A 16236-nucleotide genomic window follows, 5' to 3' on the forward strand; every position below is an offset into this window, starting at 1 on the left:
TCTTCTCGACCCCTCTACCAGGTGGGTCCTACTGCCAGGGTCTCTTCCTCCCAGGCACCCACATGCTTAAGCCAATTCCTGGCCCCCTGGGCACCCCCTTGCTCCCCAACACCTAGTCATCAACCCCTGTCCCTGCTGTGTCTGGGACACCTCCCAGATTGCCCACTCTGTCCCCATCTGGTCCAGGCTGCCACTTCTCCTGCCTGGACATCCAGCCCAGCCTCTGCAGGGGTCTCTCTGCTTCCAACAGGGTCCAAGGGGCGGGTCCCTCCACCCAGCAAATTCCCTCCATGGCTCCTCACTGCCAGGGTGACATCCAAACTTTATTTTTTAATTTAAAAAACAATTTTTTTGACTGTGCCATGCAGCATGTGGAACCTTAGTTCCCCGACCAGGGATAGAACCCATGTCCCCTGCAGTGGAAGCACAGAGTCCCAACCACTGGACCGCCAGGGAAGTCCCGACATCCAGACTTTAGATCTGGCCACACAAGCCCCACGTGAGCTGTCCCTGCTTCTCTCCATCTTCATCCTGCAGGAGATCCAGGCCCAGAACTGTCCCCACTGGCCCAAAGAGGCAGCTTCTGGCCTACCCCAGGGCCTTTACACATGCTGTTCCCTTCTCCAGAAACACTGTTCTCACTCCCCTCTTTGTCTGGTGGACTCTTCATCCTTCCAGGACGCTTCCTCCAGGAAGCCTGCCTGGATGCCTTAGACTAGGTTTGGGGCTCCTTGGGCTTGGTGTGACCTCTGAAGCCAGGGACCCCGTGTCAATTCTCTGCTTTCTCCTCAGGGCCCAGTGTAGGGCCCTGCACACATATAGTATTTCATAATATTTGTTCAGTGAATGAATGGCAAATAGAAGCCCAGAAATCACTTACCCAAGGCAGAGGCTAAACTGAGCAAGAAAACACAGCTCTGGCTGTACCCACCTTCCCCCTTCCCCCACCATACACACACACAGTACAGGGTACAGGCCAGCCCTTTGCTCTGGCCGCCGTAGTCAGGCCGGCAGAGCCAGCTCCATATATCAGCAGAATGCCCCCTCCCCACGCCTTCAGCTGGAGCCTGTGCCTCACCTCATCGTTTCCCACCCCCCCCAAGGACCAGAGTCCCAACTGCCCAGCCACAGGGAAGACACACGGCGATGGTCCCCAGGGCCTGTTGGCCCATCTGAAGGGGACAAAGCTCACCCCACAAGAACCATGTTTTCTTTTTTGTTTGTTTGTTTTGTTTTCTTATTTATTTGTTTATTGGCTGCATTGGGTCTTCGTTGCTGCGCGCGGGCTTTCTCTAGTTGCGGCGAGCCGGGGCTACTCTTCGTTGCGGTGCGCGGGCTTCTCATTGCAGTGGCTTCTCTTGTTGCGGGGCGCGGGCTTCAGAAGTTGCAGCACACGGGCTCAGTAGTTGTGGCTCGCGGGCTCTAGAGCACATGCTCAGTAGTTGTGGCACATGGGCTTAGTTGCTCCGCAGCATGTGGGATCTTCCTGGACCAGGGCTCAAACCCGTGTCCCCTGCATTGGCGGGCGGATTCTTAACCACTGCACCACCAGGGAAGCCCAGAACTGTGTTTTCATGGTGGAATTCCCGATGGAGGATGGGGAAGAATCTCTGGGGGTAAATTGGGGGAGATGGGGAGGGTCCTCACCTCACTCAGGGGTTAGTTACACCTTCTAAAACAAAAATGGGGACCATCCCTCGTGTTAAGATTGTCACGTGGCTTTGACCTATTCAAGGTCACCTAGAAGATGCAGCCTGTGGCTGGTGGGGGGGGACACTGGCCCTTTGGGGGGGCTTTGATGTGGTGTGGGCAGGACAGACTAGAGAAACGGGGGTCCATCCATGGAGTCCAGAGGTGTGATGGCTGTGTCACTGTGAGGGCCGCCCCTCCGGAGGCGCCGAGCATCTTTGCGCCCTCTGGGGGTCAGGAAGTGTTGTCTTACTTCCTGGGGGCTGGTTGCAGAAATGATCACTTTATTATATTTTATTTTTTCCGGCCGCATGGCTTTTGGGATCTTAGTTCCCCGACCAGGGATGGAACCCGGGCCCTGGCAGTGAAAGCAGCGAGTCCTAACCACCGGATGGATCACCAGGGAATTCCCAGAAATTATCTCTTAACTTCCCTGGAGGGTGCGCCCATCAGCAGGCGTGGCACGGGGCCAGGTGGAGAGGGCTGGCTTCAGACCACTCCCCTCACCCCACAGTTTTCTGCACACTCCTCATAAGTGATGTCAGTGCCTGGTGGCACATGTGTCTTCTGTCACCCCCAGTGACCATCTCTGAAACGGTAGGTTGGAGGACTTGGAAGGTCTCTGGTGGCCCTGTCTGTTAGGACCAACCGTCTGTCCTGTGAGCCCACCTGGGTCCTCCACTCTGCACCCCGACATTCTGGGCCATCTGCCTGGGTCCCCCACAGTCAAATGCCCAGGGGACCCCCAGCTTCTGCATGCCCAGCAGCAAGGGATTTAATTTTAGCGTCTGCCTCCACACACCCTCTGCTCCTGCCATAGGGCAGGGGAGACACTGCCTGCACAGAGAGGGTTCGGGTCCTGGCCAGGGTCACACATCGGGGTTTCTCCCAAACACCCGGGTGTTGGGGTTCCAGGGCAGGACTCTGTCTCCCTACCCGGCTCCCCACCCCTGGGGCTCTACAGGTGATGGAGGACTTCCTGCAGAAAGAGGCACACAGACGAGGGCAGCTGGCCCCAAAAGGCCGTCCCTTCATTGGTTTGCTGCCCTTGTCCGCCCTCCCGCAATCTTTTGGGGCTTAAAATTTTTTTTGTTTATTTCTTAAAGACAACAGCTTTTTGGCTTTAATACACAAAGTAAGTGAGGTCCTTGGTGAGCCGCTGCTCCAACCTTCCAGCCCAGCACCTCCAGGGTCAGGGGCCGCAGTCTCCAGTGGCCGTGGATGAAGGGCTGAGCCAGGCTCTGGGCATCTCAGCAGCCTCTTGGGCTCAGAAGTCCGGGCTGAAGAGAGGGGCCAGGAGAGCCCACCCAGCCTGTCCAGGGAGGCAGCGGGGAGGCAGCCAGGGAGGCGGCGGGGGCCTGGTGGGGCTGGCTGTCAGTTCACCGTGGGCACCTGGCTATGATGCAGGCTGAACTCCTTGGCCTTGAGACGAAGGCTGGCGATGCTGTTGGCCATGTTGACCCCTGGGGTCGCAGGGCCTGAGCCTCCTGGGCTGTATGGCGGCACCGTGCTGGGGGTGACATAAGACACAAGGATATATTGCTGTGGCTGGAAGACCGCCGGGGGCTGGCCACCTCTGGCGGCCAGTCTTGGACCCCAGCCTCTGGTCCTCCTGCCTCCCCTCCTCAGCTCACTCGGCTGGGAAGCCTTCCCCTGGGGCTACAAGACTGGGGGGAAGAGGCAGAAGTGCCCAGAGTCAGCCCTGGGACATGGAGCCGCCCCCGTAGGCTTGTGGTCCTTCCTCGCTGGACCAGGAGCTTCCTGAGAGCGGAAGCTCCTGTTCACCCCTAGCGCCTGCCCTGGGCCTGGCACACAGCAGGATGGGGCTGGGATGAACGCACACCTGTATGGAAGGAGACCTCTTGGAGGTTCTCCCGCCCCAGGTAAGAGCACGGCATGGGGGGAGCTGTGAGAGCTGTGAGGCTAGCGTGGGCATCACTAGGACTCAGATCCCACGACCCACCAGCTCTTGCCTCTCACGAGACCATGGCTCCAGCAGAGCTGCTCGCACAGACTCAGGGGTGGATGGCACTCCCTGGAGTTGTGGGGTGCAGAAACCCAACTCGCCAGCACCTCCTTCCTCTCCCTTCCTGCCCTGCCACCTTTCCCCAGCTTTGACCGGGACAAAACTGCCCCAGACTTTGACTCTGGGGCCCAGCCAGGCCCCTGGGACAGGGAACCACTCCCTCGGCCCCCCAGCCTCTCTCTGGGATGGTGGCCGAAGGGTGCTGGGGCGCTCGCGCCAGCCCAGGAACCTGCAGGTTTTCAGCTTCCTCAGGATGACGTGGCTTCTCCACTCCTTCCCAACAGGCCTCATTTTCTCGCCCCTCCACACGCTCACACGCTTGCCCACACACCCCTTGGTGCCCCCCAGGTCCACGGGGCACCTGGGCACCTTTCCCAGCTGTCTTCAGATCCTCAAAGGAGTCTGGGCCCTAAAACACCATGGGGTCCCCTGGTTGCTTGCGCCCTCCCGACCCAAAAGGGTTCCCGCTCTCACCTGTAGGGGGACGAGGCCGTCCAGGAGAGATAATCGGGGCTCAGGGCAGTGGGCCGGGGAGCCACGGGCTGCTCGATGGCGGCTTCCTGGCTGTAGGACTTGAGCAGCGAGGCTGAGCGGTTGGCCAGCATGGCCCGCTCGTTTCGGCGGAACTTGGCCCGGCGGTTCTGAAACCAGACCTGGGGGCGGGAAGGAGGGGTGAGCGGGCTGCTGAGGGGACCCAAGTCCTTTTGCACCCAGCATGTGCCTGCTCTGCCACCCACCCTGCACTGGCAGCTTCACCTCTCTGAGCCTCAATTTTCTCATCTGTAAAATGGGGGTGATAAATGGTGCCTACCACTGGGTAAGTATGTGTTGGAGAATGTGCAAGTGGATGAATGAAAGAATGAATAGATGAGCATTTAGCTGCTGTGAGGTTGTAATGCGAGAGGTGCATGCTGGGCACTCAGCTCAGGGCTGGCACGGAACAAGCACTGAACACTTTTTTTTTTTTTTTTTTTTTGCGGTTTGCGGGCCTCTCAGTGTTGTGACCTCTCCCGTTGCGGAGCACAGGCTCCGGACGCGCAGGCTCAGTGGCCATGGCTCACGGGCCCAGCTGCTCCGCGGCATGTGGGATCTTCCCAGACCGGGGCACGAACCCGTGTCCCCTGCATCGGCAGGTGGACTCTCAACCACTGCGCCACCAGGGAAGCCCAGCACTGAACACTTTAAAACGACTTTTATTTATCCAAACCCCATGTGCCAGGCACTGCTCTAAGCTACAAAAATATCAACTTCTTTCATTCTCGTAAGAACCCTATAAAACAGACCCACGTGATCCTCATTTTACAGGGAGGTACCTAAGGCACAGAGAGGCTGAGTAACTTGCTCAAGGTCACACAGCTAGTCAGTGGCAGGGCTTGGATTTGAACCTCAGCCCTCCTGGCCTCAGATGGTCCTGCTCTGAAACACCTCACCTTGGCAACTCCTTAACCCTGGGTGAGTGGTGGCTGCGCGCTCCCCCGGGAGGCCCACGGATGGGCAGCACTCACCTGGACACGCGCCTCGCTGAGGTTGACGCGCCGGGCTAGCTCCTCCCGCACGAAGGCGTCGGGGTAGTGCGTGCGCTCGAACACGCGCTCCAGCGCCTGCAGCTGGCTGCTGTTGAACGTGGTGCGGTTCCGCCGCTGCTTCTTCTTCCGCTTGGCGGCGCCGCCGCGCCCGGGGCTGGGACACTCACCTGCGGAGGGGCCCGAGGGTCAGCGGGGCGGCGGACAGCGCGCAGTGAGTGCCCGCAGGGCCCCCAGCCCGGAGCTGCCGAGATGATCACGACTCAGGCACCGGCTCAGCGATGTGCTCTGAGCCTTTTCCCTGTGTCTCCCTCTGCTGATGGATGGTGCAGCCCGAGAACAGGAGCAGCTCCCTTTAATTCACTCCTTCATCCATTCCTTCATCCACCCATCCATCCATCCATCCATCCATTCTGCAACACATTTACTGAGCACCTACTGGGTGGCAGGCACAGGGTTAGGACCCTGGGGACATAATGGTGAACAGAAGCAGCCAGGTCCCCATCCTGTGGAGCCCGGGGACAAGCACCCACCGCCATGAGGGACAACTGACCTGGTGTGTGTGTGGGGGGGGGGGGGGGGGGGGGGGCGTGGCCGCTGGATATATCTACGCGTCCTCGGCTCCTAGCTCTGGCTCTGGGGCATGGTAAACCCTTCATGGGTATTTGTTGTTGAATTATATTAATATATTGAAAAAGAGCAGTGAGAGCCACAGTTCCAAGGGTCCACTGCAGGCACCCACAGGTCAATGGATGCTCACAGGAATCCTATAGACAGGTGCTCTTCATGCCCCATTTACAGAGGGAGAAGGGAGGGGGGATGTTCAGCTACTATTTATTTCCACATTTCAATTTTACCCAAGGGCTGAACTGCTGACCCTTCCTCCTGCAGGGTCCAGCTCATTGTTCACTCCTCCAGGGAGCCCTCCCTGACCACCTGAGTCCACATGGAATCCCCTCTCCTCCACTGCACTCACCCAGCACTTAGAACCAACCCTGTCCGGTTCAGGGTCTGGTGTACCTTAATAAAAAAATGTATATTTTATGGATAAATAACAAGGTCTTACTATATAGCACAGGGAACTATATTTAATATCTTGTAATAAACAATAATGGAAAAGAATATGAAAAAGAATATATATATTTAACTGAATCACTTTGCTGTGCACCAGAAATTAACACAACATTGTAAATCAACTATACTTCAAAAAAAAAAAAAGAATATTTAATCAAACATTAAAAAATCTGGATCCTTAAAATTTGTACGGAGACACAACAGACCCCGAATAGCCAAAGCAGTCTTGAGGGAAAAAAACGGAGCTGGAGGAATCAGACTCCCTGACTTCAGATTATAATACAAAGCTACAATAATCAAGACAATATGGTACTGGCACAAAAACAGAAATATAGATCAATGGAACAGGATAGAAAGCCCAGAGATAAACCCACTTACCTATGGTCAACTAATCTATGACAAAGGAGGCAAGGATATACAATGGAGAAACGACAGTCTCTTCAATAAGTGGTGATGGGAAAACTGGACAGCTACGTGTAAAAGAATGAAATTAGAACACTCCCTAACACCATACACAAAAATAAACTCAAAATGGATTAAAGACCTAAATGTAAGACCAGACACTATAAAACTCTTAGAGGAAAACATAGGAAGAACACTCTTTGACATAAATCACAGCAAGATCTTTTTTGATCCACCTCCCAGAGTAATGGAAATAAAAATAAACAAATGGGACCTAATGAAATTTAAAAGCTTTTGCAAAGCAAACTACAAACAAGACTAAAAGACTTGTTTCTTGTTTCCAAATGGGAGAAAATATTTGCAAATGAATCAACAGACAAAGGATTAATCTCCAAAATATATAAACAGCTCATGCAGCTCAATATTAAAAAAACAAACAACACAATCAAAAAATGGGCAGAAAACCTAAATAGGCATCTCTCCAAAGAAGACATACAGATTGCCAACAAACACATGAAAGAATGCTCAACATCATTAATGATTAGAGAAATGCAAATCAAAACTACAATGAGGTCTCACCTCACACCAGTTAGAATGGGCATCATCAGAAAATCTACAAACAACAAAGGCTGGAGAGGGTGTGGAGAAAAGGGAACCCTCTTGCACTGCTGGTGGGAATGTAAATTGATACAGCCACTAGGGAGAACAGTATGGAGGTTCCTTAAAAAACTAAAAATAAAATTACCATATGACCCAGCAATCCCACTTCTGGGCATATACCCAGAGAAAACCGTAATTCAGAAAGACACACACACCCCAATGTTCACTGCAGGACTATTTACAATATCCAGGTGATGGAAGCAACCTAAATGTCCACTGACAGACGAATGGATAAAGAAGATGTGATACATATATACAATGGAATATTACTCAGCCATAAAAAGGAACTAAATTGGGTCACTTGTAGAGATGTGGATGGACCTAGAGACTGTCATACAGAGTAAAGTAAGTCAGAAAGAGAAAAACAAGTATTGTATATTAACGCATATATGTGGAACCTAGAAAAATGTTACAGATGAACTGGTTTGCAGGGCAGAAATAGAGACACAGATGTAGAGAACAAACATATGGACACCGGGGGGGAAAGTGGGGTGGGGGGTGGCGGGATGAATTGGGAAATTGGGATTGACATATATACACTAATATGTATAAAATAGATAACTAATAAGAACCTGCTGTATAAAAAAAAAAGAAAACAAAAAAAAAAAGAAGAAAAAAAACCCTCAGTGAAGGGTCCACTTAAGATTTCTACACTATTGTATGCACACTTTACCTCAAAAGTAAGAGAGAAACATAAATAAATATTAAATTTAATTTTTTAAAAATCTGGAGATTTCATGTAAGGAAAAAAAAAGTATATTTTAATAACCAAATAATGTCACTGCTTGTCGCAGTAACAGATTCAAGCAACACAGACAGGCATAAAATAAAACAAACTACTCCCTTCTCCCGACTCTGCTCCCCAAGATTTACAAAGTTACAAATGTGTATTTAAAAAAATTTACAAGCATGAGATCACGCTGAACACATTGGTGCTGCAACTTGTCTCTCTCTCTCTCTTTTTTTAATATTTATTTATTTATTTAGGCTGCACTAGGTCTTAGTTGCCGCGTGCATGCGGGATCTAGTTCCCCGACCAGGGATTGAACCCAGGCCCCCTGCATTGGGAGCTTGCATTCTTACCCACTGGACCACCAGGGAAGTCCCCGAACTGAAGCTTGCCTCTTCCTATTTAATTTGCTCCAGAGATCACTCCACCTGGTCCAACAAACCCAGCCCTCTTTATTTGCATTAATTTCCATATTATATTTTCCCTCTTGTTCTCTCCCTCCGCATATCAGAACAATTTTCAAATTAGCCTTTGCTCTATCTTTCCAGCACTGCTTTTTAGAAAAATCTATATTTTATTTATTTATTTATTTATTTATTATTTATATTGGCTGTGCCGGGTCTTAGCTGCTGCATGTGGGATCTTTGGTTATGGCATGTGGACTTCTAGGTTGCAGCATGTGGACTCCTAGCTGTGGCATGCAGGCGGGGTCTAGTTCCCAGAGCGGGGATCGAACCCAGGCCCCCAGCATTGGGAGCGTGGAGTCTTACTCACTGGACCATGAGGGAAGTCCCCAGCATTGCTTTTTGCAAATATTTTTTTCAAGTATAATATTTTCTCCCCCTCTTCTATCGAAAGATAGCAGACCATGTACTGTTGTGTATCTCCCTTTTTTCCCACTGAGCAATATATCCCAGGGATTCCTCCATCCAGTGCAGAGAAGTCCTGCATGTACCTTCTCACAGCTCTGTATCGCTCGGTTGTGCGAATGTACCGTGGTTTAGTCAACTAAAACCAGAGCCCTGTGGATGGGCACGTAGTGTGTTTCCAATCTTTTGCAATTAAAGAATGCCACAATTAATAACCTCGTGCAAACATGATTTTCTATTTTTGCCAGTGAATATTTGGGACAGATTCCTAGAAGTGGGATTGCTTGGCCAGTGAGTAAAATGCTAGGTGCGGCCAAATCCCCCATAATGCTTCCCAGCAGCGGTGGACAGGAAGGTCCGTTTTGCCCACAGCTGGGCCAACAGGATGCATTGTGAACCTTCTGGATTCGGGGCCATACCTTGTATTTTTGCTTCCCCAGTTACACATTCCCTTTATACGTGCTACGTTCTTCACGCGATGCTGAGAAGTTGCTCAGCTGAGCATCTAGAACATTCCAGGCCCAGCCACGGATACCACTCAATCCTGGCTTTTGAATGAGCTCCCAGGTTAGCAGGGTTTACTGACTCTTGAGCAACCGGCTGATTTGATCGGAGGCTAAATTGTTCCATGAGCCTGGTAAGTAATCGCATCGGGGGTAGGGTGGGGGGTTGACAGGCAGGAATCAGGCAGGATGCCCGGAAAAAGATGACCTTCCTGGGTTTGGACCAGTGGTTCTCAACAGAGGGCAATGGAGCCTCCAGGGGACATCTGGCAACGTCTGGAGACGTTTCTGATGGACTGGGAGAGGGGGCGCTCCTAGGATCGAGGCAGAGGCTGGGGATACTGCTGAGTACACTTCGATGCACAAGGAAGGCCCCGCGTCAGGGAATTCTCTGGTTCACCGTGTCCATAGTGCTGAGAGAGAGAGAGGCCCTGGTTTGGAGGGAGGGCCAGTACGTTTCCCCTTTGAGAAGTACTGCAAACGTGGGACACATCTGGGGGTGGGGTAGGCAATGGCAGGGGACACGGAGCGGCCCCGGGCGAGCTGGCCTCTTCTCCTGGACCCGCTTCAGTCTTCACTCCTCACCCCTTTCCTCCAAGAAAAGGTGAAGATGGATGAGAATGTCTGGTGCCAGTGAACGTCTCTCCACCCCCCGCTCCCCAGCCCCTCGAGCTGGAAGAAATCTTAAACTGAAATAACAAGGGCTGAGCGCTGAAAACCTGTGTGATCAAGAGCCTGAGAGCGGACAGAAGCTTCTGGAACACCAGCCATCGTGAGCCGATTTCCGCCCCCCTTCAGGCAACACTTCTTGGGCACAAACCCAACGCAGGAGGCATTTCAGCCAAAAAAGGAGAATTTTTCAGGAAATTTAGCAATTCAAAACTGAGGGTGTTGAAATGAAAATCATTTTGCAGCCTCGGCCCCCTCCAAGTGGGCGCCGGAAGAAACAACTCTGCTCTTTGGCCAAACTGCGTGGTGCCTTGGAGCTGAAACCCTCACACAAGGGCGCTTAACACCCCTCCCAACAACCCCAGACTCTCCCCACCCCAGATACCAGCTAGTCTCCACTGGGCTGGAGTCACATCTCCCTGGGGGTTCCCATCAAGGCAGCTATGATGGGATGCGCTCAACAAAAGTTGGTTTGGGGGCTTCCCTGGTGGCGCAGTGGATAGGAGTCTGCCTGCCAATGCAGGGGACACGGGTTTGATCCCTGGTCCGGGAAGATCCCACGTGCCACGGAGAAACTGGGACCGCGCGCCACAACTCCTGAGCCTGCGCTCTATAGGCTGTGTGCCACAACTGCTGAGCCTGCGTGCCACAACTACTGAGCCCACACGCCTGGAGCCTGTTGCTCCGCAACAGGAGAAGCCCCCGCTCGACTAGAGAAGGCCCATGCGCGGCAATGAGGACCCAATGCAGCCAAAAATTAAAATTAAATCTTTAAAAAAAAAAAAAGGGCTTCCCCGGTGGCGCAGTGGTTGAGAGTCCGCCTGCCGATGCAGGGAACACGGGTTCGTGCCCCAGTCCGGGAAGATCCCACATGCCGCGGAGCAGCTGGGCCCGTGAGCCATGGCCGCTGAGGCTGCGCGTCCGGAGCCTGTGCTCCGCAACGGGAGAGGCCACAACAGTGAGAGGCCCGCATCCCGCAAAAAAAAAAAAAGAAAAAGTTGGTTTGGGCAGGAGGGATGCCAAGAGCTCTGTCTGCTTCCATCCACTGGATCCTGGCATCTGCCCTATGAGGCGCTGGCCCATTTCACACACTGGGAAACTGAGGCTCTGAGAGGTTCACCCAAGATCACACAGCGGGGACTGGAGTCCGTGTCTGTGGGAAGGCTCAGGCGGCCCGGGTTGTGAGCCTGTCTCCGAGGGGGCCACCTCCCGCGGTTCCCAGGGAAGGTGATGCGGGGGTCTGTCACACTCTCCGCCCCAGCTCTGGGAGACACCATGGATCATGTCATCTCACTGGTGCGGAAATGCCCCCGAGTGTCCATCCTATTGCCCCCGGGAGGAAGACCTCACCTCTGGGAGCCCTGAGGGACAGCGGCTTGCCCAAGGTCACACGAAGTTCCTGGAGGAGCTGAACTTAACTCAGTGCCAAGAGCATAGTAATCGCTTGATACATGTTCGCTGGTCTTGGCATTCTTCCTTGTGTGCAACCCTCTTCCCGCCTGAAGACAAAGATCTTTCTCCCTCGGCCCCGCCCACAGTAGAAAGATGGTTCCAGTCCCTGCTGTGGGCAGAGGCTGGGGAGAGGCAGCCGAGGTTCAGGAAGACTCACGCAGCGTCTCGGAGGCGACCCAGGACTCGAACCCACAGCTTTGGACTCAGCCAGGGCTCTCGGGCTGGACTCTGCTTCCCAGCAGATGTGCTGGATGCTCGTTACCATGAGTTCCTGAATCACCCCCTGAGAAGTGGATGGTGGTAGGCGTGTGTCCTCTGGGGGTTCCACGCTTGAGCTTAAAGCATTTGGAAAATAAATACTCTTGAAGCCTCAGGCCAGCGAGTACTGGGGCCAGCTCCGTCCAAGTCAGGGCTGTGCCCAAAGTTTCCTTTTGTTCCGTAAAAATTCTGCTTTCCTCTGGGATTGAAAATAAAGCCCGAAACCACCTCCATTTACGTGGGCTGTTTAGGGGCTATTGTGAGGGGCGGGGATCAGGGAAGAGCAAAACAGCCTCACGTAGGGGAGGCCAGCCATGCTCTCTCCCTTATTACATTACAGTGAAAAAGAAGTGACTGGCGCACAGTTTTCTGCCATTAAATTATTTCACACATACAATTTACTTGGCTGACTTCAGGCCAAAGACATTTAAAAACTCTGCTTTCGGCCAAATGATCAAGTGTTCCTGGCTCCCTCTCCTGCACCCATGGTTTTTCTTATTCTGTGTAATTTAAGGGTCTAAATAGTCTGGAGGGAATTAACTGCAAATTCTTCCTAAGACAAATAAATCCGGCCTCTTCGTTTCTGCCTTTCTCAAGCTGTTGAGAGACACTCTCTGTTTGTTTTTGCTTCAAATAGTCAAGTTTGTGCCTGACCCTGGGGCCACGGCAAGCTCCAACCCAAATAAATAACTTTTATTAATTAGCATTTATTCTGACCGAATAAGCAGCCTCCCCCCACCCCAAATGTGATCTCTGCCAACACGTTCACAAAAATAAACAACGCGTCCCCAGGACCTTGACGTGGATTTAACAAATTAACACTGGGCCTTGGTCAAAGGAGCTTCGAAGCTGCAGAAATATTTACAGCCAGAAAAGTCTGAGGAAGGAAGTGGAGGTGGGGGGCACAGAGAGGTTGCCCCCCTCCCCAAACACCCGGGTCTCTTGGTAGAGACTTGGGTTCCTTTGAAAGACCCCTGGGAGAAGGGCTCCGACAGGGATTCTGGAAACGGTGTCCCTAGCTTCTGCGAGGCAGCATCCCTGGCTCACATGCCACCAGGAGAGACTTGGGGGAGAATCTCACCTCCTCAGATAGGAAGTGAGAGGCAGTACAGGCGGTAAAGGAGCCGGGGGTCCTGGTTTAGGACCTGAGGTTGGCCCTGGCGCACCAGCGGCGTGGCAGTGGATGAAGGCTTTATTCTGTCCCAGCCTCAGGAATTGCGCTGAGAAATGGAAGTAACAGGAACCACCTCATCGAACCCTCACAACCGTCAGACCTGCGTGCTCCTAGCCTGGTTTTACAGACGAGGAAACTGAGGCACGGGGTTAAGCAACCTGCCAAATCCATGTGGCCAGTCAAGGCTGGAGCTGGGACTTAAACCTGCGGATTGGCATGGAGCCCAGGCTTTTAACCAGTTTGGCATGGGCGGCCGGCCCTAAGAGTACCCCCAGGTCTTCATGCAGCGAGGTTCTGGGGGTCTCTCCAGGGGCTTAGGGTGAATGGGTCAGCCAAGAAGAGGGGGGCTTAAGGCAACAGGAGCATCTCTAGAGCTGGGGTCTGTGCTGGAGTCCCGGCACACAGGGCAGGGGTCTGTCAACAGCATGCAGGGTCGGGTAGCGTCGAGGGGGTGGGGCATGTGAGATCTGTGAGGGCAGAGCCAGGGTCACACCTGGCACCAAGTGCGTCACCCACATTGGAAGGAAGAAAGGAAGGCTGGACAGAAGGGAGGAGGAAGGAGAAGCAGCATGGAGCCTGCAGCCATCTGGAGAAGGGCGCCTGGGCTTCCGGGGAGCTTCCCCAGGAGGCCAGCTCCGCCCCAGCCAGAAACTCAAACAAGGAGCTAAGAGCTGCTTTCATGTTTGGACAGGCCGGCCTCAGTCCAGGACACTCAGGGACCAGGGCTAAGGCACAAAGCGGGGTGAGATCACACAGGTGGACTTCCCAGTATCACCTCCCTGGAGGGCCCCAGCAACCTCAAGATGGGCGGCAGGGATGCCTCTGCCTCACAGAGGAGAAGAGGGAGAGAGGCCCAGAGAGGGGCTAGGACCTACCCAGGGTCACACAGCGAGTGAGAATCCTCCCCCTGCCAACCCCAGGTCCTTTCTTCTCTCCCCACTTGGCAGAGAGAACCGAGGGAGGAGATAGCCCCAGCCTCCAGCCCAGCCCTGGACAAACTGATGGTGAACATGACAGAAGGATGGGGTCTTTGTCTTGAGGGTTTTTGGGCTCTGTCCACTGGATGGGGCCCCTCAGGCCCCCTGGGTGGGCAGTGGCAGGTCAGGGGGGCTGGGGTGGTCTCAGAGCTGCTGTCCCAGGTTCGCAGCCTCCCTGAGGTCAGGATTTACATTGGACATGCACATCCTCTCCCCTGAGGACCTCTGCCCGCTCCGCTCGTGGGCTTGCGACTTCTCTCTGCCTCCCTAGCTCACCTTCAGGTCTCAGCAGAATGCCGCTTCCTCCAGGAAGCCATCCCAGACCCCCCATCATAGCTCTGTCACGTTGCAGCGTATGTGTAGGGTCATTTGTCTGGCAGGGACTGGAACTTACTGTTTTCTGTCTCTCTGGGACCTGTCACAGGGCCTGGCCCAGGGCAAACTCTCCACAAATATTTGTTGAGTGTTGAGTGAGTGAATGAATGAAGAGATGAACAGACAAATGAGGAGGCCTGAAAGAGCGTGGGAAGACTTCAGAGGCTGCCCCGGTCCCGGCCTGTCTCCAGGGTCCAGGTTCTTCCTTATGGAGCCATAGAGACCTGGCCAGGGCTGAGTCATGACAGCATGTGTCACAGGGTAGGAGGGAGGGGCTTGGGGCAGTGGGGGAGGGGAGTCAGCCACCAACACCCACTGTCCAGCTGCCCCTCCAAGGATGTTTCATCTCACTCATTTTGAACAAAAACCCAAGGTGCTGATACATTTTTATAGCTACCAGTCTAGAGAAGGAGAAAATATCTCAGGAAGGAAGGTGAGGAAGGAAGACACAGCGGGGCCCAGGGAGTCAGAGAGGGTCCCCTGGGGCCCTATCCATGTCCCCATGATCTCACAGGCCTCAGACAGCACGTAAGAACCCAGGGTCACGGGCCACCTCAGCCTGGGACTGCTGTGCCCCCCACCCCTTCCCAGCCCGAGGCCAGTAACCAGTATGGGTATGAGGAGGCCTCTGCAGGCTTGGGCTAACCCTGGAGTCTGGAGGAGGCCGGGGGAGGCCCCTGCATGTCCTCTCGAATCCTCAGCAGGGTCCTGGAGGGAGCCGCAATGCATCTGGGTCTCTCTGGGGTCTAGAACCTCTTCCGTACACGCACTAAGGACATGGCATGCTGCACACACTTCCCTCAGGCCACTGGACCCCCCCAAGAGACCTCAGTGGAGGGGCCAGTGCGCCAAGGTGATTTGCCTTACCGGAGAGCAAGAGTTCCTGCCACCTCAGGGCCTTTGCACATGCTGTTCCTGGCCTAGAGCACTGCACCCCTTTTGCCTGGCTAATGTTTCCCGGCCTTTAATCTCAGACTAAATGCCCTGTCCTGGAGGGGTCTTTCCCAGCCCTCAGACCAGGACAGATCTCCTTGTTACAGGCTCCCGGGCCCTCCTCCCTCCCCAGTACATCTGTAATTAAGTCATTCTTCTGTTTTGGTTTTCTGCTTCATGCTTGTCTCTTCCATTCCATTCTAAGCTCTAGGAAGGTGGGGGCTGGGTTTGCCTTGTCACTGCTGTATCCCCAGGACTGGGCAAGTAGTTTGTTTTCAGAAATATTTCTGAATGAATGACTATATAGATGAAGGAAGCCCTCATTCCAAAAAAGGGATGAAAGTCTCAACTTCCAAAGCCAGTTCCCCTTACCCTCAAAAGGGCCAGACAATGGTTTCTTAGACATGACAGAAAAAGCACAAGCAATTAAACAACAAAAAAAAGAGAAATCGGACTTCTTCAAATTTAAAACTTTTGTGAACACCATCAAGAAAGTAAAAAGACAGCCCACAGAATGGGAAACCTATTTACAAATCATATATTTGATAAGAGACTTGTATTTAGAAAATATCAAGAACTCTTGTAACTCAACAATAAAAAGACAAATAGTCCAATTTAAAAATGAGCAAATGATCTGAATAGACATTTCTCCAAAGAAGATATACAAATGACCAATAAGCACATGAAAAGATGCTCAACAGAATTAGCCATCAGGGAGATGCAAAGCAAAATCACTGTGAGATACAACTTCACACCTACTAGGATGTCTAGAACCAAAAGGCAAATAATAACAAGTGGTGGAAAGAATGTGGAGAAATCAGAACCCCCAGGCACTGCTGATAGGGATGAAAAGTGATGCAGCCACTTTGGAAAACAGCCTGGCAGTTCCTCAAAATGTTAAAAATAGAGTTAGCATATGACC

The 16236-nt window shown here is 52.9% G+C and overlaps 1 protein-coding gene across 1 annotated transcript in view; it reads right to left on the reverse strand.

Annotated features, from left to right (window-relative positions):
- Positions 1-2855: 2855 nt before the first annotated feature.
- Positions 2856-16236, reverse strand: part of PRRX2 (paired related homeobox 2) — a 47118-nt gene continuing 33737 nt past the window's right edge. The window contains exons 3-5 of the mRNA XM_027104570.1: positions 5221-5408; positions 4190-4368; positions 2856-3199 (exon numbers count right to left, since the gene is read on the reverse strand). Of these exons, the coding sequence (XP_026960371.1) occupies positions 3064-3199; positions 4190-4368; positions 5221-5408 (503 nt within the window). The 3' untranslated portion in view covers positions 2856-3063. The remainder of the gene's footprint in view (positions 3200-4189; positions 4369-5220; positions 5409-16236) is intronic.

This window comes from Aethalodelphis obliquidens, unplaced genomic scaffold, assembly GCF_003676395.1.
Source record: "Aethalodelphis obliquidens isolate GAN/ISIS:26980383/991018 unplaced genomic scaffold, ASM367639v1 scaffold7, whole genome shotgun sequence".
Lineage (NCBI taxonomy): Eukaryota > Metazoa > Chordata > Mammalia > Artiodactyla > Delphinidae > Aethalodelphis > Aethalodelphis obliquidens.